The sequence below is a fragment of the Saccopteryx leptura genome, chromosome X (genome assembly GCF_036850995.1).
Source record: "Saccopteryx leptura isolate mSacLep1 chromosome X, mSacLep1_pri_phased_curated, whole genome shotgun sequence".
NCBI classification, from domain to species: Eukaryota; Metazoa; Chordata; class Mammalia; order Chiroptera; family Emballonuridae; genus Saccopteryx; species Saccopteryx leptura.
The window spans coordinates 74,128,200-74,155,581 of NC_089516.1; the positions used below are offsets into that span (position 1 = coordinate 74,128,200).

Sequence of the window (27,382 nt, forward strand, 5' to 3'; positions counted from 1 at the left end):
CATATGAGTTTGAAATCATCCCTCTAGTTAGTAAGCACTGCAGAACAGAGCCAGTATTTATTTTCTCCAGCAGACTTAATTACTTTTATTCATAAGGTTTTCTTCAAATAAACCATATTGTCTGTATAGAAAGCTAGAGGGGCCATACATTTTGGCTCTCAAACTGTCATAAATTTCTGAAAAATATATTCTAAGATACATTGGCTTAATTCTGAACATCTACTTTAATGCACATACAATTCACCAGAAGCAATATTTTTAGACTTGGCCACATTTTGCACATGTGTTAATTTATACACCTATTTATAATGATTAATGAAATAATAAATTTTTATTAGTGAGTTACAAATCGCTTCCCATTTCCTTAAAAGAGTTCCATATTTCATTTTAAATAGGAATTCTAATAAACCTTATATCTCTTAAGGCATATCTATATCATCTGTATCCCCATAGATATACTAAATAGTTTGGATTTGCATTAAACACAAATTTATTTTCCCTATAAGTTATAAATTCTCTGTGTGCTCTCATTTGCAACTTTTTTGACAATTTAAATTCAGTGCTTCACTGTAAGGATTCTCCAAGTATCAAACTTTTCAATAACATTATTCTTTTTTCTAATATAGGTACATGTAGGCCTCCCTTTGTCAGTTCCAGGTGGTTGAAGAATGTTCTATTAAGGTTTATGGGTGTTACTTGATGAAACAGAGTCTTACCACTGTGAAAAATGAGTTGCTGGCATTGGCATAAATGTATGTCCTTCAAGCCCCAGTTTCCAAGAGCCCAGTGTTTCAGCAGTTGAACAATTAAAAGCTGGTTCTGAGGTTAGAAATATTTTCTTTTCTCTCAGATAAAAGTTTACAGAACTTAACTACACCTTAGTCCAGTACACATGAGGAAGAGTTGAGCTCCATTTCTCCTAGCAATGTCATCAGATAGATACTGAAATGGGAATGGGAAAAGTTAGACTACAAAATAAATCTCAGATGACTAAATTCCATGTAGGTAATAAATATTGAGGAAGATGTTTCTTCTAAGAAAGGAACCTGTCCTATATCCCATGTTATGCTATTTCCTTGAGATAAAAACTATATCATGTAGTAGTCAGAAATACTACAAAAGACATTGTAACTAAAATATTTTGCTTTATTTTTATGAAAACTGGATTTTAAACAAAGCTACCAAGCAAAGACTTTGTTTGCTACCTTAGGTAATTTCCTGCTTTTTGCAGTTAAATGATAAAGGTTCAAAAGCATGAAAATTCTTATATTAGGAGATATTAGTGCAAGTGCTACATTGGGATTGGCACTTTAAATTTAACAAATGAATTATTGAATTTTCTGTCTCTGGGCTGTGCCTTTTAGTTAAAAAAACATACAATAAATAAAATATATCTTCTGAGTAAGAGAGGAGGAACATTTGCATTAATAATCACCCCCTCCCTTTAATGGCTGCAGAAATAAAACAAATGCCCTTGAAGGTGTGTCCAATGTCACAGCTAGACCTGGTTGTTTTCCAGCCCAATTGTCTTGCAGACAGGCCTTGTACAGTGACCTTTGCTCTGCACCTCTAAGGTATAGATAGTGTCTTTCCCAGTTCTGCATGATGAGCAATGAATAATAGATTATTGAACCAAACCTTTCAACAGTATTCAGGTTGTAATTAACCCTTTGCTGTGTTACCTGAGATTATCAGTTACTTCAAGTCATACCTGGTTGCTTGAAGATCTCCTTCACAAGGACCAGATGTACACACCACCACAACTCTTCGCCACCACCACATTTGTCAGTGTACACTTTTACCTAAGAAGCTGAAACTAAGAAGGTCACAAAATGTCTTGAACTGTGAAACTCCAGTACCAAGATACTACCAGTTCATTCAAATTCCATCCTATTTTTAGAGAGTTAGATGGACTTTAAGTGTTCTTTGAACAAATGTATTAGAGGAATACAGGGAAACCTTTCTGAAAACGTGCAAATGTCATTACCTAAATTGCCATCTTCAAGAGAGTCTAAGGGTGCCTGGTTTCTTATTTCTGATGAAAAATGGATTACCAAATCCCCCATATGCAGGCAGAATCTTACATCTGCATACCTTAACATGCTTTTTAGAAGTGATAGGTAAGTCTCTTCCTGACACAAAGAAGGTGTCTTTATCTGTTTTAAAATAAAGCAAATCCCAGTGCAGGAAAATATTCCAGGAAACACTGGGATCAATGATGTGAGCCCAACATTTTGAGGTACCCTATCTTTGAGAGCGAAATTCCCATTGGTGCTCTGCTGGTGACCCTGAAGTCCTTAGTCTGTGTTTGCTGATTAAGTCATGGAAGAAAGAAGAGGTCCAGTACAGGCAGGACTTGAGGAGGTAAAATTGCCCTAATCATTGATAGTAGGCATTTGGGAGCCTCCTGCCTGCCCCTTGCTTTCTCACCTGGGTTGAAAGAACAGGCTAACATATCTCCCACACAGTTTGAGACCCAAACTGCTGAATAAACGGCCTCAGAAAGCTTGCACTGTTCTATGTTTCCTTATTTAGTGCACTCACTAGAGAACAAAAAAATTGTGATTCAATTCTCTGGATCTGGTTAAATAATAGTTGCACTTTGGTGGGGGGAGGGGACTGGCTCCTCTTGGGCAATTATTTCCCATGTTTTTGAGTTTCACAATTTAATATAAAACAGTAACTTTGTATATCTCTCCTCCCCACTATCCTGAGCCCCTTTCCAGTTAACCCTTCAACTCCATTCCATCTCTGCTCTCTGTCAGATTCTGAAGTGTCACTCAAGGTGGTTTTTTGTGTTTCCAAAACAAACAGTGGAAGCTGCAACCAGCTGGGTATTCACTTATTCGGATGCAACAATATCTCCCAATCTGAGCTGCCTGAGCCACCATTGGCGGCAGGTCCGCTCCCTGAGAGGCCCTGGCTTGCCAATCTCTGCACTCTGCCATGTCTTGGAATCAGGGATTTGAGGACTGATGGTCCGCACATGTCCATTGGGAAGGAGGAGACCGCAAAGGGAAGGGGAACTGGACTCCAAAGGACTTTGGCTCCAGTTTGTTGATCTTCCTTTCCTTTCACCCTATTCAAAGAAAAATATAGATGTATATATAAATTTGCACACACACACACACACACACACACACACACACATACATACATACATTTTTCTTTGAATACTGACCTAGAAATTGTTTTGATTATTATTACTTGGGGATTCTTTTTGCTTGCTTGCTTGCTTTAGTCCTCTGCGATCTCGTTCCCTCTCCCTCCCTAACCGAGCTCAGGTTGAAAATTTGCAGCGCACATTCCCCTCGCTCTCTCCAGGAATGGCTCTGAGCTCTCGGGCGCACGCTTTCTCGGTGGAAGCCTTGGTGGGGAGACCCAGCAAAAGAAAATTGCAGGACAGCAGAGAGGAGGTGCCGTGTGTGTTGTTGGAGAAAGAGGACGGAAAGAAGGAGAAAGAGAGAAAGAACGGCGCCGCGAAGAGCAAGCAGCCGGGTAAGTATCCCTCCTGCACCCCAAAGCTCTGGGCGTGCAACTCTCGCTTGCTGGGTCCACAAGTCCCAGCCTGGCCTACTACGCTGCAGAAGGGCGGCTAGTTCTACTCTTGGACATCCTGGGCTAGCCGGATGACCAATATCGGGACCACAGGGACACCTTGTCTTTTTGGCTGTCGGGAAGTTTCAGAGCCTCCGAGTTCAGTCAGTAATTGTGTGCTTCATTTACTGCAAAGGGGGAGGTCCCCACATGGTTGTGGAGAAGTTAGACTCTCCAACCTCCCTGAATCCCTGAGAACCAGAAGGTGGCTGTTTTTCAGGGCTGGAAACAGGGTACGCACCTAGATTCCGAGGAGATTCAGCCTCAGGGACCGAAAGTCTCCCAGAGAGTGAGGATGGGCAAATATAAAGAATTGTGCCTTTAGCAGGATGTGTCGTGGACCCATTTCTCTCCATCAGGGGGCTACAGTGGGTGTTGTGGGGAACTTGGGGATCAGTAGCCGAGGTTCCCTGGGGTAGAGACAAGAGACAAGGCAGGTCTACTCTAAGACAGGCATTAGCTTGAAGGAGGCATGCGAACCATGAAGCTTTCTCGCAAACTCTAGGCGTCTCTGTATCCAGCAGAAAAGCAACCCAAGACAGAGCCCTCAGCAACTTTCTCAGGCTGTGGCGACTCTGGAGGCGGCAGCCGTGGCGGTGGCGGCGACCCCGGCGGCGGGAACGACTTCAACAGCGATGAAAGTCCGGAAGGGCAAAGTGCTATCCAAGTGGAGCTTCAGGGATCTGAGCTGTGGAAGAGATTTCACGACATTGGAACTGAGATGATTATTACGAAGGCCGGCAGGTTCGGCTGTACAAGGGCGACACACAGTAGGCCCTCAGTATACCGCTCTCATAAAACGTGGTGCCTCAGCTTTATGCTTTCTCACCCATCCCCCCATGTCTCCACCCCCAACAGGTATTAGAAAACCACTGCCTCTCAGTTGACTAGGATGTGCCTCACCCATGTTAACCGCGCAGTCTTTTTTTTCCTGTACACTGTCACTCCAAAAATGTATCCTACTTGTGTGATCTATGAAAAAAATTAGACCTGTCAAGTCAGGTGCCAGATTCCACCTCCACACTTTAAGCTACAGCCAGGCTACTCTGTTCAAGTCTCATTGGTATTACAGGACAATAACCCATCCAACAGCCTCCCAAATCATCATGTTAGCCCCAGGCCAGTTAGAGGTGAAGCTTTTATCGCTTTGAACTTTCGCTGTGGGGCAACTGTTTCGAGGCAGCTGGGTTATTTTGTGTGTGTTAATCCTCCTAATTTCAGTCTTTCTCACATCTGCCTCACAAAAGTTTGGCTGAAAATTAGAGGGAGGGGCATGGTTATATCTCTCTTCCTTTCTCTTCTATAGCTCTTGTTATGGTAGTAGTGGGGAGTGGGGTCTTTCGGTAATTCTGCTCCAGTCAGAAATCCTGAATTAATTCAATCAAGTATACAATCAACAGTCTGCCTTCCGGTAGCAAATGTCATTCCCTAAACTGTCCTAGAATGGGAAGGGTGTTATGAATTGCTTCACTTCTCCTTCGACTCCAACCCTGCCACACTTGAAATGTCTCTAAAAGCAAGGAGTTGAGTCGCTATTTTCTCTTCCACAGGCGGATGTTCCCCTCCGTTCGGGTCAAGGTGAAAGGGCTGGACCCAGGGAAGCAGTACTGTGTGGCCCTGGATGTGGTGCCCGTGGATTCCAAGCGCTATAGGTAACCGGGCTCAAAGAAGATACCACAGACTCAGACTGGGAATAAGGGTTCTGGTCTTTGGCACCTGAGAGTCTATTTTGAAAACCACTACAGGTAGGGGAAGTGGGGTTGTTTTTCTGTGCGCTTTGGGAGTTGAATTTTTCTTGCTCAAACTGGGGTTCAGAATGAGAAAAAGATCGGGTTTCCTCCATTTCCCTCTCATTCCTGGAAAGAGGTGCTATTTGCTGCTTCAGTGTCTCCTAAACGTCCAGTGTACCCACTGTTCTGGCCTTGTCGGCACATACTGTAGAAGGTGTGGACTCAGATGACTAGGGGGACACAGTCTGATAGGATCTGGGAAGAAATGCCTGGGTTTCTGCGCCCATACTGGGCTCTAGGACGTACCACCTTGGCAGCAGTTCCTGGAGTGACGCCCTGATTTGCCATCCAAAGCTAGTCTAGCAGTTATCCCACTTAGGTCCATCTTTTGTTTTCCTCTCTCCCAAGGCAGCGGTCAGGTCCCAGAGAGTGCAAGAAATCTTCCCTCTTATTGCAAGCAATCTTCTTAGAGCAGGCTAAAAGTGACCGAATTAACCGAAAACAAAGAGGCCAGAAGTGCGGCTGCAAGCGCTTTGGCTCAGGCGCTATGCAGCAGGGGCGGGGAGGGAGGCGCTGTGCGGAGCCGCCGGCACTCTGGCTATAAACTGAGAGCTGTGAGTGTTCCGCCGAAATGGCTATCTAGCCTTTCTAGGAGACAGTCGGCCTCACGCCCATGGCCGGTTTTGAGGGGCAAAGAGAAGGCGCAGTTCGGGAGCCTGCTGGAACTGAAGCCTGGAAATAGCTGAACAAGTTGCTTCTCGCGTTTGAGCTGTCTTGGGATTGCGGCGCGAAACTGAGCGGTTGAAATTCGAAACAGTGTGAAAATCGGCCAAGAGACCGCACGGGACAGAGTTCGAGGGTATATTCTGATGTGAAGCCTTGTTGGCAGTGGGGCTTTGAAGATGACTGGTGGCGGTGCGCGGAACAGACACCCTCCTCGCCCGCTGTTTCCTCCCTCCAGGCTCAGAATCGCTCTGGCTGTCTCTGCGTGGTAAAATGAGTTAGATCAATTCCTGTTGCAGTTTCTCTGCGGAAAAACACACCAGACTCTGAAGTCCCACGACATTACACTTGTCCTGGCACTACATTGCATTTTAATAGCAGATGCTTATTTACAGTTTACTTTTTGCTCCTGAACGTTCTTTGGAAATCACATTAGATCTTCTACTACTTTCCTTTGGGGATTAGCTACCAAACTTTGGCTGAGGCTATTTGGACCAGAACCTGGCTGCCTTCTGCTCCTGCCCCTGGCTTTGGCGGGCTGCGCATAAAGCTACATTCCGTACGTCTTTTCAGGTATGTGTACCACAGCTCTCAGTGGATGGTCGCCGGGAATACAGACCACTCTTGCATCACTCCCAGGTTCTACCTTCACCCGGATTCACCCTGCTCCGGAGAGACCTGGATGAGGCAGGTCATCAGCTTTGATCGTGTGAAACTCACCAACAACGAAATGGACGACAAAGGCCAGGTTAGTGTGCGATCCTTTGCTCTGAGGAAGGGAGGGAGATACTAAGGCATCACCCTGCAGGTTGCCCCGGATATTCCAAGGAGCTACCCCCAGATGAGCTGGTGTGGTCTTTAAGAACTCTCTGACTTCCGGGCCTATAATCAGAGTAGTTCCTAAGGCCTTTGGCAGGTGAGGCAGAGAGTGCTGGGGGTTGGGTATGCTGAGCTAAGGGAGTGTGAGGACCAAATGACAGTTGTTTAAACCAAGACACCTGGATTGGGGAAGTGGAAGGTAATGTTTCAAAGAGCTCTCTGGTACCTCAGCCTACCAGGTAATCACTGTGGGCTCTGATTCCGTTCAGTATATGGGCACCTTCTGTGTGGCATAGCTGGTGGAAATCTCTTCCCCAACGACTTCCATGGATGGCCTTTTCAAGTTGCCTGCTCGGTCTGGCCCTGTGCCAGCACACAAGGAAATAAGCAATCTTCAGAAATTAAGAGGTGGGGGATGTCAGATGTTTGTTCATCAGTTATCATAAGCTCAAGGACTTTATGGCAGACCGTCAGACATTTAGAAGTAGAAACAGCGCCATCTGGAAATGGACTCACTGCTGCCGCGGGGCACTGTTGTGGTGCCCTAAACCAGAAACCCCTCAATCCTTAGGGCCTCTGTCCGGAGCAAAATGGCACGGAAAATTCCTTGTGTGTGGCTAGCCTAGTTTTTCTGGTTTAGCTTTGCTTTTGTGTGTAGGCAGGTTGGGGGTGCTAATAAGAAGGGGACAGTATTGGAGAGAGAAAGCCAAATTCTAGGCAGCATTTGATGATTTCTCTTCCAGATAATTCTTCAATCCATGCACAAGTACAAACCTCGTGTGCACGTGATGGAGCAGGACAGCAGAGTCAACCTGTCTCGGATTCAGTGCCTGCCCGCTGAAGGGGTTAAAACAGTCTCCTTTAAAGAAACAGAGTTCACCACTGTAACAGCTTACCAAAACCAGCAGGTAAAGCTAACTAGATCCCACGCAAGCAGTGATGGCCCCAGAGGGACTTATGGAATAGAGGCAAGTTGCACTATATGGATTGAATTTTCCTTCATTAAAAAATAATAATCATTGCACTTTTATCAAAGCAAGTTTGATTGTGAATTGTATAAATCTTGTGGTAAAAAAAAAAGGGGGGGCAGCAAAACAATGTGCCAGGAGAGAAGAAGAAAATTCCAAAAATTATTTAAGAAATATGCTTGCATTTATTTAATGTATCATAGTACACATTGAAAAGTGTTTTGTAGTTGTTATATCATTAAAAGCAATGGTGAATGTTATTCCTGAGGGCCCTGAATTTATTTTTCTCTCTATTTTGAATTCATAGATTACCAAACTGAAAATAGACAGAAATCCTTTTGCTAAAGGCTTTAGAGATCCTGGAAGAAACAGGTAAGCAACATAACAATCATATGTAATATTTATATAGCCCTTTCCACAAGTATCACAGATAAGAAAAGTGTGGGTCAGAGATGCGGAGGCCCTAAATTTTGTAGCAAGTCATCTGTAGGAAATAGACATACATTTTTTTACTCCAAAATCTTGCCTCCTCCTACTCCCTCCCCAATCCACTTTTAAGATATTGCTGATTTTACTTCCTGAGTTTTTTATTTAGGGGATAATTATTTGGGGTTTTTAAAAACAAGTCTATCTACAAAAGAATGATATTTCATATATTCACCCCTCAAAATCATAACAAAATAACTCAAGTTTCCATAAATCATTATTGTTAGGAAATAGCATTCTGGACTTGCTGAAAGTTAAATCTCTTTTTCAGGGGTGTATTGGAAGGGCTTTTAGAGAATTATCCATGGAGGCCTTCTCTAACCCTGGATTTTAAAACTTTTGGTACAGACAGACACAGTAAGAAAACTTTTATTAATATTTACTTATAAATGTTAATGAAATAACTACAGACAGAGCCTTTATGCCAAATACTACACAAGGGGATAAGTATAAGCCAGAAATGTGTGTTTGCAGGAAAGTGGGTGTGTATTTATCTTGATGAGGAGGAAAGAGGCAAAAAGGGAGAGGAACTAGTATAAAGGGAAAAAAGCAGGTACAAAGTAATGTTGTATTTATTGACTTCTGTCTTCTTGAGTTATAGTGCATCCTGAGATCTCCAGATCACACTGGGTTCTTTAACATCTCACTATTCGTATTCTTTAGGATCTGCCTGTGGTGCATGTTAGATATTGAAATAAATATTTTGTGTTTTATGAGAAATGTTCAGCACATATTAAAATAACTTTCATTAAAGTAAGTTAATTTAAAATGTTACCACACTTAGCTCTAAATTTTTTTGTAAGTAGAAAAAATAAATGTTAAAAACTAAGCCTTCACAATTAGCTTAATTACCATAAGCAGTTAAAATATTTGTAAAGTATTTGTTCTCAGGTAGGGCATTACACAACTAAATAATAATCATAATTAGAAAATTCAGCATTTCTGATGGAAGAATATATATCTTCATTTATTCTGATATTTAACAATATATAGAAGAGTTTGTTTGCAAGTAACAAGAAATTATTTTACCCTTTTTGTCTTTATTCCATTAAAGTTGTTTGTCTTTGAACATCAACTCAAGGTTACAATTACCATGAGAAAATTATCAATATTACAGTTAGCCTGAGTTGTACACAATAGCATAACAACCAGTTAAAATGTGAAAAGTCAAAGTCTAATTATTTGGAAAAAATTTCACTGGGTTCACTGTATTAAATTTGGTCTGGAGAATTGCATATGAACACTTATTTGATATTCTCACTTCAACAGCATAGAGGCAGCATGTTTTTAAAATATCCAAGTCAACATAAGTGCACTAACAATGAAAAAAGCTACAGATTAATTAATAATTTTAACTGACTTTTGATTGATACTAAATTGATAATTTCAAATACACATTTTAATAATTATTTAAGATGTCCAGAATGCTCTGAAATTACAAAGAAAATGAGTACCAATATTTAAAATAATTTTGAATGTTTAATTATAAAAGATATTTGCCAGCTTGTTGATAAAGGATTAGGCTAAACTCATATACATAAAATAGAACAACAACAACAAAAAAAACCTTGATCAAGTTCAATTAATAACAAATATTTTCAATTCAAACACTTACAAAAATAAGGTATAGAGGCTAGATGTTTGTGGACCTTATAAGTATTACTAATTTTAGTAGATGCTAGACAACTATAAAAGATCACCTGACAACATTGATATGAACACTTTCATTTTCATCTTAATATTTTTCAAACTGCAAAATTGTCTTTAACTGTTGATGTAATGCAAAATTGAAGTCTTTCTTTTCATATAAGAAAAACATCTAATAGATTAAAATATTTTTTATTTACTTATTTTATTGAATTTATTAAAGTGACATTGGTTAAGAAACTTATTGGTTTCAGGTATATAGGTCTATAATACATCATCTGCCTATTGTATTGTTTTAATTTGTAAACATTATTTTTATGTACATTGATTTTTTAGACTGAGGCTTTCTATAGAATCCCAAACAACCAACTTGTTCAATTTAATCAAGAGGGAGGGGCTTGAAGGCCTGGATGAAGGAAAGTGAAGGGATTTTTTTTAAAAAAATTATACATATATATAAACATAGAGAAAGATAACAGTGGGGTGATAGCCGGAGGGAAAGAGGGGTAGGGGGAAAGTGGAGGTGAGCAAAGCAGGGAGGGAAATGGGGACTAAAAGAGACTTTGTAATAGGCACACAACGCAGTGTGCAGATGATGTTTTATTGAGTTGTGCACTTGAAACCTGTATGGTTTTGTGAATCAATGTCACCCCAATAAATTTAACAAAATTAAGTAAAACTTCAGTAATTTTTAAAGGTTAAAAAATAAAAAAACTAGTTTTTATTTCAAAGATATAACTGGCTCTAGGTCATATTTAATTGGGTTATTTTTCTTTTATAATTTTTTGGATAAATGCTGTTCAAGTACCTAGCACAGTTTTGGAGCATGGCAAAAGTAATAATCGTAGTACTAGAGATACCATATTCAAATTTGGTTGGAAGAATAAGCATGTTCTTTCCCAAAGAAGTTAAAAAACATGTAAGAAAAGCTAATTTAAGAATGAAGCTAGAATAGTTATGGATATGATTACTGATTCAGTAGGAACATCAGATCCATTGCTCATTGACTGAATTGTCTGTCATTCACAGGTCCAAGCAGTGGCTTGTCTCCAGTGACCTCTAATGGACGGGCTCCCTCTCCTTTGAACTCTTTGCTTTCTCCACATTGTTCTTCGCCTACATTTCACTTACCTACAAGTTCCCTTGGAATGCCCTGTCCGGAGGTGTACCTGCACAATATTAACCTGCCTCTTTGCTACAAGATGTGTCCGACTAATTTCTGGCGACAGCAGCCTCTTGTCTTGCCTGCTGCTGAAAAGCTAGCAAACAGCAGTGGTTCTCAGTCTTTAAACCCACTTTTGATGGAAGTGCCCATGCTATCTTCCTTGGGGGTTGCCAATTCCAAAAATGGTTCATCTATAGACTTCAACAGGCAGTGTCTACAAGCACCTGATTCCTCCAATCAAATATATGGATTACAGGCACCTGGAAGCATTTTATCACCAAACCCTATTGTCTGGGAAACAATTGATTGCTCTATCCATCCTTCCTTTGGCTTTTATAGGTACAACTTCTCAGTGCCATCTAAACTGGTAAATGCTTCCACCCACCTCAAAACAAATGAAAGCACTCAAGTTTCTTTTAGAGATGGCAAATGCAATCATGCTTATTGGTAACCATCCATTAATCATTGCCTTTAATGAAATAGTAACATCACTAAAACAGTTACATATAAGCACATAGTTTTTCATTTGTACCCAAAGAACAGTCAAAAGCTACCAAGCTTAAAAAGCTTCATTATCAGAGGGTATTTCTCTGTTATGCATTTAAAGTGCCTTATTAAATGTTCATAAGAAGTTATATTCATTTTTGACTTATAACATGATCTCTGATAATAGCAACCTTGGGCCTCAAAATAAGATACTCAATAAGTGTTATTTGATGAGATAGACTGCCAGTGAAAATTGACTCTAGGTAATGAAGTCACAAAGTCTTTAATTAAAGTAAAGCCACTGTACCATGTCAACTGCTCTTACACATTGATAATGACTAAAGGAAGATGGATTTAATTCCTGTGAAAACAGTGAAACAATTTCAGATCTATCTATGAATATTGGCTTCATTGTAATTATCTATCCATTATAAATTGTAGGATAAAATTTCATTGTTCTTACACTTTTATACTCTAGTATATATGTGTATATATACACATATATCATATATATATGATATATATGTGCTATAATATGTATATACTAATTATGTATTACATTAGTAGCTGATGAAGGGATTACTAATATTAATTTTAAGGTGCAAGTAAGGACACAAACTATCAAATATTAATCTTTGCAATCTAAAGACCACTTAATCCTGAAATAAAACTAAGATTTAATAAAATGCAAAATATTCGAAAGAAATACAATATTTTATTTCTTTTTATTTTTTAGTGATTCCTAGGTGAAACTTGTTTACTTATTCCTTTAATGACCTTGATATTTTATACAGTATACAAAAGCAAATTATTGTAGTTCTCCAAAAAGAGTAAGAAATTGAGATATAAAGGGGAATAATATACTTGAGTTCATAAATATGAAAATATCATTACATTGTTACAATTTAATTCCACTCCTATACAACAATCACAGTAAATTACACTAGACAAAATTAGCATAAACAAGACCTTATTTTAAACTAAAATCTTTATGAAGTTGAAAATTTTCTTTCACCTGGTCCTAATTTTTTAAAATAGAAACTCACCTATATATAGCCTGTATATTTTTAAGATTAATATGATTTTAATTTTATGCTACTAGATCTACAATTTATTAACCCAAGACCCTTCATATCCCAATGGCATGACTTCACTTTTGCCAAACTAACCAAACTTTTAAACTGTTTTTTCTAACTTTTTCAAAACATATTAAGGACATATCATTATTATTTATTTTGCTCAAAATGGTTATTTCCCCTTATATGTGATATATATATATATATATATATATATATATATATATATATATATATTCCAGTATATGCATTAAAATTATATGCCCCATCATTTCTGGGGTAAGAATACACCAGCATATGGTTGTAGTCAAACTGAGTATTCTAGTAATGATGACATATTATTTGTGGCCCAAACTAATTAGGTATCTGTTGTAAAATCTGAACCAGAACACCTGTATTACCTAAGTTTATCAAATCAGGGGTTAAAGCATTAAGTACATAAATTACTGTCTATTAAAAAACAAGAAATATGTAAGCTAACATTCACTAATAAAATAAATTTTAATTTTTTAAGCACAAAAGCCAATGTCATGTGATAATGAAACTTATTCTGATGGCTTTTGTGGCAGATACTCAGTAATTAACATCAGAATTAACTGAAAAATCCAGAAAATCTCTAGGTAACTTTTCAAATGATAATATTTAAGAGAAGGCATTAATTTTATAGTTGCTCCAGCACGTGTACCCCATGCTTTACATTTCAAATAATTATGGCATATATTGTCCATATAAAATTGAGGATAAAGAACTATATTGGTAAAGGTAATTAATATAAAGCAGCAAAAGATAAAATGCTACTATCTAGACACTTATTTTAAGTTTTTTTATATAATGTTCATAAATTGTTATTTTATATTTTTAATAGAGGCCTGAATACAAATTCAGACTTGGAAGAGATCTCAAGAAGTCCAGTAAGTAGTCCCTTACTTTCTGAGCAAGTTACTCATCTGAAGAAAGCTTTTAACAGTACTAATTCATGTACAATTAATATTTAGTGTCCTTATAATTTTAAATTTAATAAAGTCTTACTCCCTAATAGGATGGTGCAAAACTTGAGTAGCTTGGGAAATGAGGTTATGGTTATGGAATAAAAGACAAAATGCTATGGAATTGTATTCATTTCAATTGCATCAAGTAAATAGTAGGCTTTCTTTAAAAACATACAAAAATTTTAAATATATCACTCTAGTTAGACAAGGCGTGAAACAACAAATGAAAGTTGTCACAATACTTAGTAGACTCGCAAGTCTAATAATTAAAACTTCTGTTTCCATTTGGTTTGATTCTACATATACATTCACTCCTTTTCCTTTATAAAATAAAACTTCTTAATTCAGCTGATTATATTAAAAATTTGATTCTTAACCCGACTTTGTTATATAACTTACCTCAAATAAATATAGAGAAAATTAACTTTTCATCAATTGTGTAAAATGTGTATGCTGAGTCAGGAAATAATTGAATTTTTTTTAAAAGATAAAATATAACTTTTTAAAAAGACTTTATTAATTTAATTTTCAGAGAGGAGAGAGAGAGACAGAGAGGAGGAAAGAGGGAGAGAGAGACAGACAGACAGAAGAGGGAGAAGCAGGAAGCATCAACTCCCATATGTGCCTTGACCAGGCAAGCCCAGGGTTTCGAACCAATGACCTCAGTGTTCCAGGTCTATGCTTTATACCACAGGTTAGGCAGAAATAATTGAATTTATCTTTGCATGACCTTCAGTCAAGCTCAGATCTGTAGTTATATTCCCTTGTCAAGAAGGTCTTATTTTTAAACCTCATTGCAGAGCACATTTTTAAGTGGAAATTATTCATTACATTTAAATGACCAAAATATAATTAGGTAACATAACAGAACATCAAACTGATTATCTGTTTTCATTAAACAAAGGGGCTAGGCCCTGCAGACATTGCATTTGAAAGTCTAATACATAACTTTAGGTAATATAATATTAGAGTTTTCAAACATTAATATCATTGTTCCTATTCACTGTACTACATAAATAAAGATTTATATTTTTCCCTACTATAAAGATAAGCATTCATGATATTTCACTGTAAGGCATGGGTTCCACCTATTGTCTGAAAAAGGACATGACTTCATTATTCTTTTGTAAGTTTGGAGCGTGTCTATGGCAGGACAAGAAATGAGCAATTAAAATCAGAAAGTGATGTCAGTGAATTAGTGTATGAATAATCAGTGCCTTATGTACTACTGACAATTTGATAATGTGCCAACAACAAATAAAGACAAGCATCTATACTGGACAATATGGAAGAGTTTACCTTTTTAAAAAAAAATTGATTGTTTTTTTAGAGAGAGGGGAAAGGAGGAAGAGAAAGAGAGAAGCATTGACTTGTTTTTCCACTTACTCATACATTCATTGGTTGATTCTTGTATGTGTTCTGACCAGGAATCTAACCTGCATCCTTGATGTACTAGGACAACACTAAGCAACTGGGCTACCATGCCAGAGAAATTTACTTTTCATTCTTCTAATCATTTTTTATGCACCTTGGGGAATGTCATAGTGTACATAACGCAGGTAATGTGTCTTTCAATTGTTCCTGGGATAATGCTAAACTGAACATGACTGAAATAAATGATTTATATAAATATTTAAAATACATTTTACAAAAATCTACATGTATATTTTCTTTTCCTTTTTATTGAATTTATTGGAGTGACACAAGTTAACAAAATTATGCAGATGGAAGAAGACTTATGGTAGTGAACACACAACACAGTGTACAGATGATGTGTTGTGGAAAAATCTGAAAATATATTGTTGACAAATTTATTGCTTTAAGACAATAATGTTAGATGTCCACCTATACAATAGGGTAATATATACTTATACCCTTCCTAAATCTCAATAATGAATCATTTCCTTACCTGAATATGCAGTTTGATAAATTCTAGATGTCATGTTGTAATTTATAAACAATGTGATTTTAGCTTAGTTTTGTTTTAAAATAATTTCTACAACCTTGTTTATTTCTCCTGCCTCTACTCAAAAAAAAACATGCTACAAAGACCTATTAACTGCATTCTTATACTATTAATTATATATACTTATGAAAGGTAGATTTACATATACCTAGAAATGTCTAATTGCATGTACTATATTTTGTGAATTGACTTGACAGGATGGAAGTTCAATGTTTTTAGTTTGATTTAGAGATATGTTGTCTTTCTGGTGAAAAGTCTTCAATTAGCCAAAATAACAATAGTATCTCATATGCAGCAGTCCTTCACCAATTAATTTCACTGGATTTTAACATGTTTATTGGAGCAGTTTAAAACAAACTAAGCATATCTTAGTCACTGGTGGCAGTTGTTTTGATATAAATGCCTTTGTATACATTTAATCTTTATAGGTTTGGTCTGCAATTAAATGATAATTTGTATTAAAGCTGTGTGAATAAACATGGTTTGGATGATAACTTAGAACAATATAGAACATCTGAAACATATCCAGTATTAAAACGATTCACATGAGTGGTGCTGACCAACTTTTAACATGCTGTTTCAATAAAATGTTGAGAGAAAAAAGACGAGTATCACTTCCTTTTAAAATATCAAATATTCATGTTTACAAATTTGTACTGAATATTAATAAGTAAACATACATTTAGTGAGCAGATGTACTGAGAATAATTATAGGATATTTTTACTTAGCTGAAACCTACACACATTACTGGATTAAATTTTTAAAATACCTAAAAGTTATAAAATTTAAAATTAAATGTTATAGAAAACCTTGAATTTATAGTACAATAAGTTGTCATTAAACTCTTTCTTTCATCAATTTGTCATATATTTGTTAATGTTAAAGACGACAAAATTGGCCCTGGCCGGTTGGCTCAGCGGTAGAACGTCAGCCTGGCGTGCGGGGAACCCGGGTTCGATTCCCGGCCAGGGCACATAGGAGAGGCGCCCATTTGCTTCTCCACCCCCCCCTCCTTCCTCTCTGTCTCTCTCTTCCCCTCCCGCAGCCAGGGCTCCATTGGAGCAAAGATGGCCCGGGCGCTGGGGATGGCTCCTCGGCCTCTGCCCCAGGCGCTATAGTGGCTCTGGTCGCGGCAGAGCGACCCCCTGGAGGGGCAGAGCATCGCCTCTTGGTGGGTAGAGCTTCGCCCCTGGCGGGCGTGCTGGGTGGATCCCGGTCGGGTGCATGCGGGAGTCTGTCTGACTGTCTCTCCCCGTTTCCAGCTTCAGAAAAATAAAAAAAATTAAAAAAGACGACAAAATTTTTATTTCAGATTTAAGATAATATATTTATGCACAGGTTAGTTAAAATAAAATGTAATATTTTAACTATATAAAATGGTATAAAGAATTCAAAATTTTACTAGAACAAGAAAAATAAAATCATGGATACTTATATTTAAAGTATCAGATTACAATTAATATCTTTAAGATTTTCTAATTAATTAAATCTTTCATTTTATAGTTATTTTTTAGAAAATGTTGATGTTTTGTTATTTTAACTTTATTGAAATTAAGTTTTCATATTTCTTTTGTAACATAAAGACTTTGTGACTTCTTATCACTTACTCCAACATCTAATCATGCTAATTTTTTCTTTATTGAATTTTGTAAATTTTAGAAAATAATTGTTTTATAGAAACACCCATAAATAGATTGCCCCTTGAAAGATGTATAATTTTTTAATAAGACCCAAGTTGAAGTAGCAAAGTTACTCTCTACTGCACTTACACAGACATTATGTTTGGCTTTCTTTTTTTTTTTTTTTTTTTTTTTTTTTTTCATTTTTCTGAAGCTAGAAACAGGGAGAGACAGTTAGACAGACTCCCGCATGCGCCTGACCGGGATCCACCCGGCACGCCCACCATGGGGCGATGCTCTGCCCACCAGGGGGCGATGCTCTGCCCATCCTGGGCGTCGCCATGTTGCGACCAGAGCCACTCTAGTGCCTGAGGCAGAGGCCACAGAGCCATCCCCAGCGCCCGGGCCATCTTTTGCTCCAATGGAGCCTTGGCTGCGGGAGGGGAAGAGAGAGACAGAGAGGAAGGCACGGCGGAGGGGTGGAGAAGCAAATGGGCGCTTCTCCTGTGTGCCCTGGCCGGGAATCGAACCCGGGTCCTCCGCACGCTAGGCCGACGCTCTACCGCTGAGCCAACCGGCCAGGGCCTATATTTGGCTTTCTTGAAGGGAATTCTTGCACATGTCAAATACTTAATGTTCAACTGGTACATTAATAGCTACGTTTTGTAAAACCCAGGGTGGATCTTCTTCAAACCATGATACCAGGCAGGAGAAAGAACTATTGAGCAAAAATGCCATCACTTTCTAACATGTCACTGTGATTATATTCTGTAGTTGAAACATCCATGAAGTGAGAATACAGATGTGGTGTCATATTTCAAAAAGACGCTGTGGGCCCTAGTACCACACACGGGATTAAAATAAACTGGTTCAATATTTACCCTCAATTGCTGTAACTAAATTCAGCAGTTAATTGGGTGCGCTGAATCAGGGCAATTGTCCTGAGCTCTTAGCTAGTCAATATACAGAACCTTTAGTGAGTATTGGGTGAAGTTCCCAGCTGATACTAACAAAGGTGGGAAGCTTCATACACACATACTATGCTATATTTAATTTAATTGTTTATATGCATGGACCCCCTACTAAACTGTGAGTGTGGAGAGAAATAACATTTTTAAATAATATTTATTTCCAATTTTTAAAAGTTTATATATGTATTTTCAAAAATTTAAAAACTCATAACAAAAAGATCCATAATGACAAGCAGTTCATAATTTGAGTTTGAGTCATTGTGTATGTCTACACACAACTGAGCATGAATTTTTAAATGTGCCTGTGGTCATGCAGTATTAATAATGTTTTTTTCCATATATCATGAATATTTAGTAATTCAAGGTCCCAAAACTATCAGTATTTTTTTCTTTTTTAATTAAATTTGTTGTGGTGACATTGGTTAATAAAATTATATAGTATTCAGTCATAATTCTATAATACATCATCTGTGTATTGCAGTGAAAGCCCAACTCCAAAATCATTAGTATTTTGATAACCATAAATATAATGAACTAAATTAACAGAATAGAAACATAATCTTGTTTTTCACAGAGCCACTTTTTAAAAGACAAATATGACAATAGGCCTCTGGATACGAATATTAGGAGATTTGCACCTATAATATTGCATTCCCTTATTCTCAATTAAAATTTAGACATAAGTCAATAGAATACAAGTAGCATAATGCTTCTAAGACAAGTCACTATCAGATCTATACTATTAAAATATTAGAAAGCAGAGATAGCTCTGCTTCCAAATTTAGATGCTGTTTGTTATCAAGCTAGAAAAAAATAGAAGGCATGTTTCCATTGAATCGTATATTTCATGGTACAGATGCAGCAGTTTGTTGAATCTTGGATGGACATATGAGTATTTCCAGTTTGGGGCTATTAGAAATAAAGCTGTTATGATGATTTATGTACAGGTTTTTGTGTGAAGGTAAGTTTTTATTCCTCTGGGTCAGTGCCCAAGAGTGTGATCTCTAGGTTGTATGGTAGTTGCACATGTAAGTATTTAGAAAACTGCCAAACTGTTTTTGCACAGTAGCTGTACAAATTTACATTGCCAGCATTATATTCATAATCTTCAGTTCATCTTCTACCTGGCCAGAATAGGGTGTTGTTGTGTGTGTGTGTGCTAGTCTTATGAGCTTGCAGTGGTAAATCATTGTTATTTTAATTTGCATGTCTTTGATGACTAATGATATTGAACATCTTTTCATATGGTTAGAGTATATTTACTACTTGTATGTTCTCTTCCATAAATTGTCTGTTTGTGTCTTTTGCCTATTTTAGCTATATTGCATTTGTTTTTAAACTGCTGCATTTTAGCCTGGCCAGGTGATGGCACAGTGGTTAGAGTGTCAGACTGGGACTTGGACAGGTTCAAAACCCCAAAGTCACCAGCTTGAGTGCAGGCTCATCTGGTTTGAGCAAGGCTCATCAGCTTTAGTCCAAGGTCCTTGGCTTGAGCAAGGGGTCACTAGGTCCAGCAACCATAGGATCATGTTTATGATCCCATGCTCAAGCCAGCGACCCTGTGCTCAAGCTGGTAAGTCCAAGGGCTTCTCTGACCTTGTACTGAAAGCAGTGCAAGCTAAAAATAGCAAAACATCAGGATAAGATTTACAAACAAAAATGTTTAGGTTCTCTGAACAGGAACTGGGAGTCAGCATGTTCCTTGTCCTTTACTTCACCCCCTAAAAACTTCTTTCTGCTTCCTTGAGTTATTTGTACTGGCTAATAAATACCTGAGTAAGGCTGGGGGTGAGGCTTCTGTCCTTTGATCTGCTGACCAGGGTTGTTGCCTTCCCTCAGCCTCTCAGTGCATTTCATCTGGACTCCGAGTAATCATTATCTCCACAACGTGTATGTACCACATCTTTTTTATACAATCCTCTTATCAGCGAACACTTTAGATGTTTCCATGTCTTGGTCACCATGAATAATGCTGTGATGAACATGGGGATATATGTGTCTTTGTATATCAATGTTTTTGAGTTTTTCAGGTAGATACCCAGTAGAAGGATTGCTGGGTTTGGTTTTATTGTTATTACTCTAACTTAAAATTTTTTCTACTTAATAATATTCATTCTTATTTATGTATTTTTTATTTCTGTGTACATTTTGGAATTATTTTTTCTTTTTCTAGTTTCTTAATGTTGCCACTAACATTACTAATTTAAGAAATTACTTTAGTCCCAATGTAAGCACTTAGTGCTATAAATTTACTTTTCAGCATTGATTTAGTTGCATCCCACATATTTTAATATATGTTATTCATATTGAAAATAATGCAATATTTAATAAATAATAATACAAGAATAAACTCTATTTCACATACAACTGTAAAACTGCTTTTGCCCCACCCTGTATTGAAAATTTATTTTCATTCCATTCTCTTTATTTTTTCTTTGCTTTGAGATTTCCTCTTTGTCTCATGGATTCAAAAACACAAATGTATGTCACTCTGGAATTGGCCTAACAAATCAATTTCTAAAAGTCATTTCCAGCCGTCATCCCAGAATGCCGATGTCACTGGCTCAATACTAGTACCACCAGATCAATCCCAGGGTCACTGATCTCAAGGTCATTGGCTCAATCCTTGAGTTACCAACTCAATACTGAGGGTAGCAACTCAATCTCAAGGGTGCCAGCTAGAGCCCAGTGTGCCCATTGGAACCCTGGTCAGGGCACATATGAGAAGCAATCAATGGAGATATAAAACTAAGTGGAACAACACATTGATTCTTCTCTCTCTACGTTCCTTCTTCTCTATCTCATAAAAATGTCATTTCCAAAAGACATTTCTATAATTTTTTTCCAACTCAACTTTATCATACCACCCCATGTTCATGTTGTATATACAAATCTATATAAATCAAAATGTAAATGTCCGTTTGTTCAAAATCTTAAATCTCCAAAAGTTCTTCACCGATTGCTTTGAAATTTTCACACAATGTTGCATGTGTTTTTATATACCTACTATTATATAGCTGTCACACTTGTGGCAGGTAAATCATGTTATGTCAAATGATACATTTGCAAAAACACTGCTGTATTCGGAAGTGCCTACATATTACATATGGAATGCTAGTAGAAAACCATTTGAATGATGCAAATGAGGAGAGCGAGTTGACAAACAACTTGGCATATTCAAAGAAACTATGATAGGCAGACTGTACACCATGCATCCCAATCAAGATGAATGCTTCTTTCTTCACATGCTGTTGGTAAATATGCCCGGTCCAACATCTTTCCAGCAATTGAGAATTGTCAATGGCATTACACATGCCACTTTCTGCAGTGCATGGCAAGCTCTGAATTTATTGGAGAACAACCAACACTAGGATGTATGCATTAATGACGTGTGCAACACGTCACATCCAAATCAAATTCATGCATTGTTTACAATCATATTGACCGCCTGCTCTCCTTCATCTCCAACAGAGTTATGGGAGAAATATAAATCACACATGGCTGAAGATATTTTCCGTTGACTATGCAAGGGAAATTAAAATATGAACATGGATTTCACAGCAGAAATCTACAACAAAGCATTGATAATGATTGAAGATTTGTGCTTAGAAATTGCAAACAAAGTTTTCAATCAATTGGGTATGCCATCACCAAATCAGTCTGCTGCTGCTTCGTTTGATGTAGAATTGCGTTGTGAACAAAATTACAACACGGGTGATCTTTTGTTGTATGTGCAATCAAATATTCCTAAGCTAACACTTGAGCAAAAAGGCATTTATGATCAAATAATGCAAACTTTCAATAATGGGGTTGGAGAAATCTTCTTCGATGCACCAGGAGGAACTGGTAAAACATTTCTGATTGATTCTGGCAGCAATTCGATCCCAAAATGACATAGCCTTAGCTCTTGCATCGTCTGGAATAGCTGCATGCGACATTGCTACCAGGTGGAAGAACTGCTCACTCCGCTTTGAAATTGCCATTGAACATGCAATTCATTGAAACTCCCACATGCAATATTTCCAAAGCATCCAGCATGGGAAAAGTATTGCAAAAATGCAAAATTATTGTTTGAGATGAACACACAATGGCGCACAAAAAATTGCTCAAAGCTCTTGATTGATCATTGCAAGATTTGCATGGAAACATCAGACCATTTGGGAATGCATTAATATTGCTTGCAGGAGATTTCAGGCAAACATTACCTGTAATTCCTTGATTGACACCAGCAGATGAATAAATGCTTGCCTGAAATACTCTACTTTGTGGCAACACGTAAAGACATTAAAATTAACTACAAATATGCCTGTCCAGCTGCAAAATGATCGATCAGCTGAGATATTCTCACATCAATTGCTGGAAATTGGGAACGGAAAGGTGCCAGTTGATCTGACCTCAGGACGAATTTCATTGCATCATAACTTCTGCAATTTAGTGACATCAAAAGAAGAATTGGTTGCAAAAGTATTTCCCAATATTCAAACCTATTATAAGAATCACGATTGGCTGAGTGAATGAGCTATTTTTGCGGCCAAGAACAAAGACATCTACGAAATTAACAATATTATGCAGTTTAACATTCAAAGCGAGGCAGTCACATATAAGTCCTTCAACACTGTTGTGGAAGCAGAAAAGTGTTTAATTATCCAACAGAATTTTTGAATTCACTCAATCTGCCAGGGATGCCACCACATGTACTGCGATTGAAAATTGGAGTGCCAATTATCATGTTGCAAAATATCAACCAGCCAAAGCTTTACAACGGCAGGTGGTTTGAAGTAAAAAAAAATTAATGAGCAACGCTGTAGAAGCAACAATCTTGACAAGACCTTTCAAAGGTGAAGATGCCCTCATTCCTCACCTTCCTATGATTCCAACGGATATGGATATGCCATTTCTATTAAGATATTGCAATTCCCAATTCAATTGGCATTTGCAATCAACATCAACAAAGCTCAGGGACAATCTTTAGAATTGTGCGGTTTAAATCTAGACACGGATTGCTTCTCACATGGACAATTATATGTTGCGTGTTCTACAGTTGGCAAACCAGACAATCTCTATATCTGCACAGACTATGGAACAACAAAAAATACAGTGTGTCCATAAAGTCATGGTGCACTTTTGACCAATCACAGGAAAGCAACAAAAGACGATAGAAATGTGAAATCTGCACCAAATAAAAGGAAAACTTTCCCAGTTTCGTACCTATTCAGTGCAGTTCGATGTGGACTCACACGCACAGATTTTTTTAGGGCTCTTTAGGTAGCTATCCCAATATTGCCTCTACAGACTCGTCACTGACTGATGGCCTACCAGAATGGGGTTTCTCTACCAAACTGCCGGTTTCCTTCAACTGCTTATCCCACCGAGTAATGTTATTCCTATGTGGTGGTGCTTCGTTATAAATGTGCTGATATTCACGTTGCACCTTGGTCACGGATTCGAATTTAGCGAGCCACAAAACACACTGAACTTTCCTCTGTACCGTCCACATCTCAACTGGCATGGCCGTGGGCTGCTCTGCTGTATACACGTGTTACGTCATCATCTGCGCATGCACACATGCTGCCACATCATCCTACAGAAACTGGGAGGGTCTCAGCTGTTGTATAAATAACGTGAGAGTTTCATATGGCAGGTTCCCTATTTAACCCAGACCACCCCGCTTGTGGCCACTATGGCTCCAGGGATGCAAGTTATTCTGCAATTATCATCACACTATATTTCAAAACTCAGTGGTACCATTTGTATATGTACCATGCACAGAATCTATAACAAAGTTAGTGTTCAATAAATCCTCATTGAATAGATTAAGAAATGAATAAACTAGCCCTGGCCGGTTGGCTCAGCGGTAGAGCGTTGGCCTAGTGTGCGGAGGACCTGGGTTTGATTCCCGGCCAGGGCACACAGGAGAAGTGCCCATTTGCTTCTCCACCCCTCTCCCTCTCCTTCCTCTCTGTCTCTCTCTTCCCCTCCCGCAGCCAAGGCTCCATTGGAGCAAAGATGGCCCGGGCGCTGGGGATGGCTCTGTGGCCTCTGCCTCAGGCGCTAGAGTGGCTCTGGTCGCAACATGGCGACGCCCAGGATGGGCAGAGCATCGCCCCCTGGTGGGCAGAGCGTCGCCCCATGGTGGGCGTGCCGGGTGGATCCCGGTCGGGCGCATGCGGGAGTCTGTCTGACTGTCTCTCCCTGTTTCCAGCTTCAGAAAAATGAAAAAAAAAAAAAGAAAGAAAAGAAATGAATAAACTAGATAAAAGGAAAAGGTATATAATATGACTTACACTAAATGCAGTCTCTGCTAGGAACAGGCCTTGGTAGTAGTGTATTCAACTGTTGAATTGAGCAAGTTTCAGAAGCTTTTGCAGACGTTAATGCAAGAGAGTGCATGCCGCATCTGAGTTGACATAGTTTTTATCATGTCTTCCTTGTTTTGTATTGATCAGTACAGACTGAAGCACTTCATATTGAAAAGCAGTAGTGCCTGACCTGTGGTGGCGCAGTGGATAAAGCGTCGACTGGGAAATGTTGAGGTCGCCGGTTTGCAACCCTGGGCTTGCCTTGTCAAGGCACATATGGGAGTTGATGCTTCCAGCTCCTCCCCCCTTCTCGCTCTCTGTCTCTGTCTCTCCTCTCTCTCTCCTCTCTAAAAATGAATAAATAAGATAAAATAAAAAATTTTTAAAAAAAGAAAAGCAGTAGCATTTTCCCCAACTGATATATGTGTTGTACATGAGTACAGGTATGTTGAAATTTGTGTTATCTCATTCCTCAAAGTGGTAGACCAGGACTTGAAGTGGCCAGGGTTTTAGGGATGAAGTTACTAGAGTCCTAGTACCAGTTACCCCTATCTGCTTACTCAATGTGCCATATAAGCATTATTATTTTTCATGTCCCATGATGTGAAGTGGCTGGTAAGTCCTGGGCACAGTATAATCTTGAGTATTTTTGTGAGCATTGTAATGTGTAATTTTTAATCAAGTCCAATATTGTGGGTCAGTAGCTTCACTGAGTTTTGTATATGCTTATAAAATATCTTAGATAACTTTCCTGGAAATTTATATTTACTGTTTTACTTGTATTTTTCACTCAATAAAATGTGTCAAACTGTGTTACAATCTTAATGAAGCTGTGAAATTTTAATGGTTACTCTCCTATCACAAAACATTTTACATTGGCTATAATGGAATAAATCTGCTCTAAAACAGGCCAAGGAACTGCAATTAGAATGTAAGCTCATGCTCTTCTCAGAGTAAAACTATAACAACCCAGCATTTTCTGCTACAACACTTCAAAGGAGAAATACTTAATTCTTTCTTGTGGTTACAATGTTTGATTCTACAGAAAAATCTGTGAAATTTTCCACTTTTGAAAATCACTTATTGATTCATTTATTTGGCAAATATTTCTGAGTATCTGCTTTGGAAAAATTTGTTGAGAGGCAGGAAAATAAGTATAAGGCATGATTTTCTGTTTTTTGTTTTGTTTTGTTTTGTTTTAAAGTCCATAGTCCATTTGGAGAGGCATAACTTAAACATTTTGAAAAGTTAAAAATAAATTCAGAACAGTATAAACTAATTCTCATGGTGGAATAAAATAAAACACCAAAGGATTTATAATGATTATAAGTTATATAAGAGCTCAAAGAAGCACAAGAATGTTTTGTAACTTGCTGGAGATGTTGGAAGCTAAACTAGGCATTAAAGAAAGGAAGAAGGGTGACGTCATGGAAATGGCGCCGTGAGCAGCGCGTCCGACAGATCTCCCCAAAATCACAACAAATTTATCAACTAGAAACAGGAAAATTTATCTTCGGAGCAAACTGAAAGCAAAAGGACTGTTATCACTCGAATCTGAGAGACGAGGGTGTGGAGGAAGCAAACGCAGGGACGTTCATTCAAGCTGCGAGAAAGTGCGCCGGTGGTAAGTCATTCCCGCACTCGAAAACCGCCGCCGCCGCCGCCGCCGCCGCCGCCGCCGCGAGCAGTGGGTCGGTTGCAGAGCCAGCAGCAAACAGCCGCTGGCGCGCTCCCGGTCTGATTGCAGACGGAGCATTGCAGACCAAGCACCGCTAACGTTCCCAGCGGCCCGCGCACGGGGAGCGGGAGAGGCCCCAGGGCGGTATTCCCTACTTGGGAGATTCTCTCCGCGGGCGGGGCACCTCACCCAGCCATTCAAGCTAACAATCAAGCGTTGGGGGAGGGGCGCGCGCAGGCAGCCTGAAATACCTTCGGGAGCACAGCTGCGACCCAATTACTAAAATTAACTTAACCCGTGAAATCTGCGCACCCTCGGTTCTAATTGATAAGATCTCTCTCAGTTCACCGACCCAAGACAAGAGGCGTGATATTTTTTGGTGCCTCTCGCTAAAGGGGCGGGGGCAACTTCTGATTGATAGAGCCTCCATATTCAGGGATAAACGCTAACAAGAAGGACTTGGCAGATAATAAGATCTATACCACACTAGTCGCAAGCAGAGACTAGTGCCTCTTTTTACCGGCCAAAACAGGCTACAAAGTGTGGAAAGCCTGGGTTGAGAGGTCCAACGGAATGCTAGGCACTGAACAATCACCTTGACAACAATTGACTCCCACCCCCGCCTGATTACACTGGAGGCCCTGACTGTCAGAGCCCTTCCCAGAGCCTTACACTGAGTTGGGATAGAGTGGGGATTTCCCAGCTTTTTGAGCCTCTTACTCCCCAGGCAGAAGCAGTGGCAGCCTTGGGGCTGGATCGCCAGGCTGCTGGTTCGGGAGGGGGGGACTGGGAGAGAAAATCCACGAAGGCGAACTCTCTCGTCGTTAGACCCTGCAGACGCCGGCAGGCCTTGACTACCAACAAGACTAAAGCCAATTGTGTGACATTGCCATAGAACCCCATCAACTGGAAGTCCCTGCCTGGGTGTGGCGCAGGGGCAGGGCCTGGGGTGCAGAGTCGCCGACCGGGAAGAGGGAGAGAGGAGAAGGAGGAAGAGGTTGACATCTCAAAATCAGGAAAAATCCACAGACTTTGCAGCTTGTTCCACTGTTTGTTGGGTTTTTTTTTTTTTTTTGTAATTGTTGTTGTTTGTTCCTTCTATCTTATTGCCTTTATTTCCTCCACCTCAGCCCTTCTATTCTCTGCCCATCTTATGCTTCCC

General features: G+C 38.8%; 1 protein-coding gene across 1 annotated transcript; it reads left to right on the top strand.

Moving 5' to 3' along the window:
• The first annotated feature begins 3,326 nt into the window (after positions 1-3,326).
• TBX22 (T-box transcription factor 22) lies at positions 3,327-11,586 on the top strand. Its single transcript, XM_066357373.1, has 8 exons — positions 3,327-3,498; positions 4,119-4,341; positions 5,148-5,249; positions 6,624-6,798; positions 7,613-7,777; positions 8,145-8,209; positions 8,595-8,680; positions 11,000-11,586. The coding sequence occupies exons 1-8, from the start codon at positions 3,327-3,329 to the stop codon at positions 11,584-11,586; spliced, it is 1,575 nt and encodes a 524-aa protein (XP_066213470.1).
• The last annotated feature ends 15,796 nt before the right edge of the window (positions 11,587-27,382 follow it).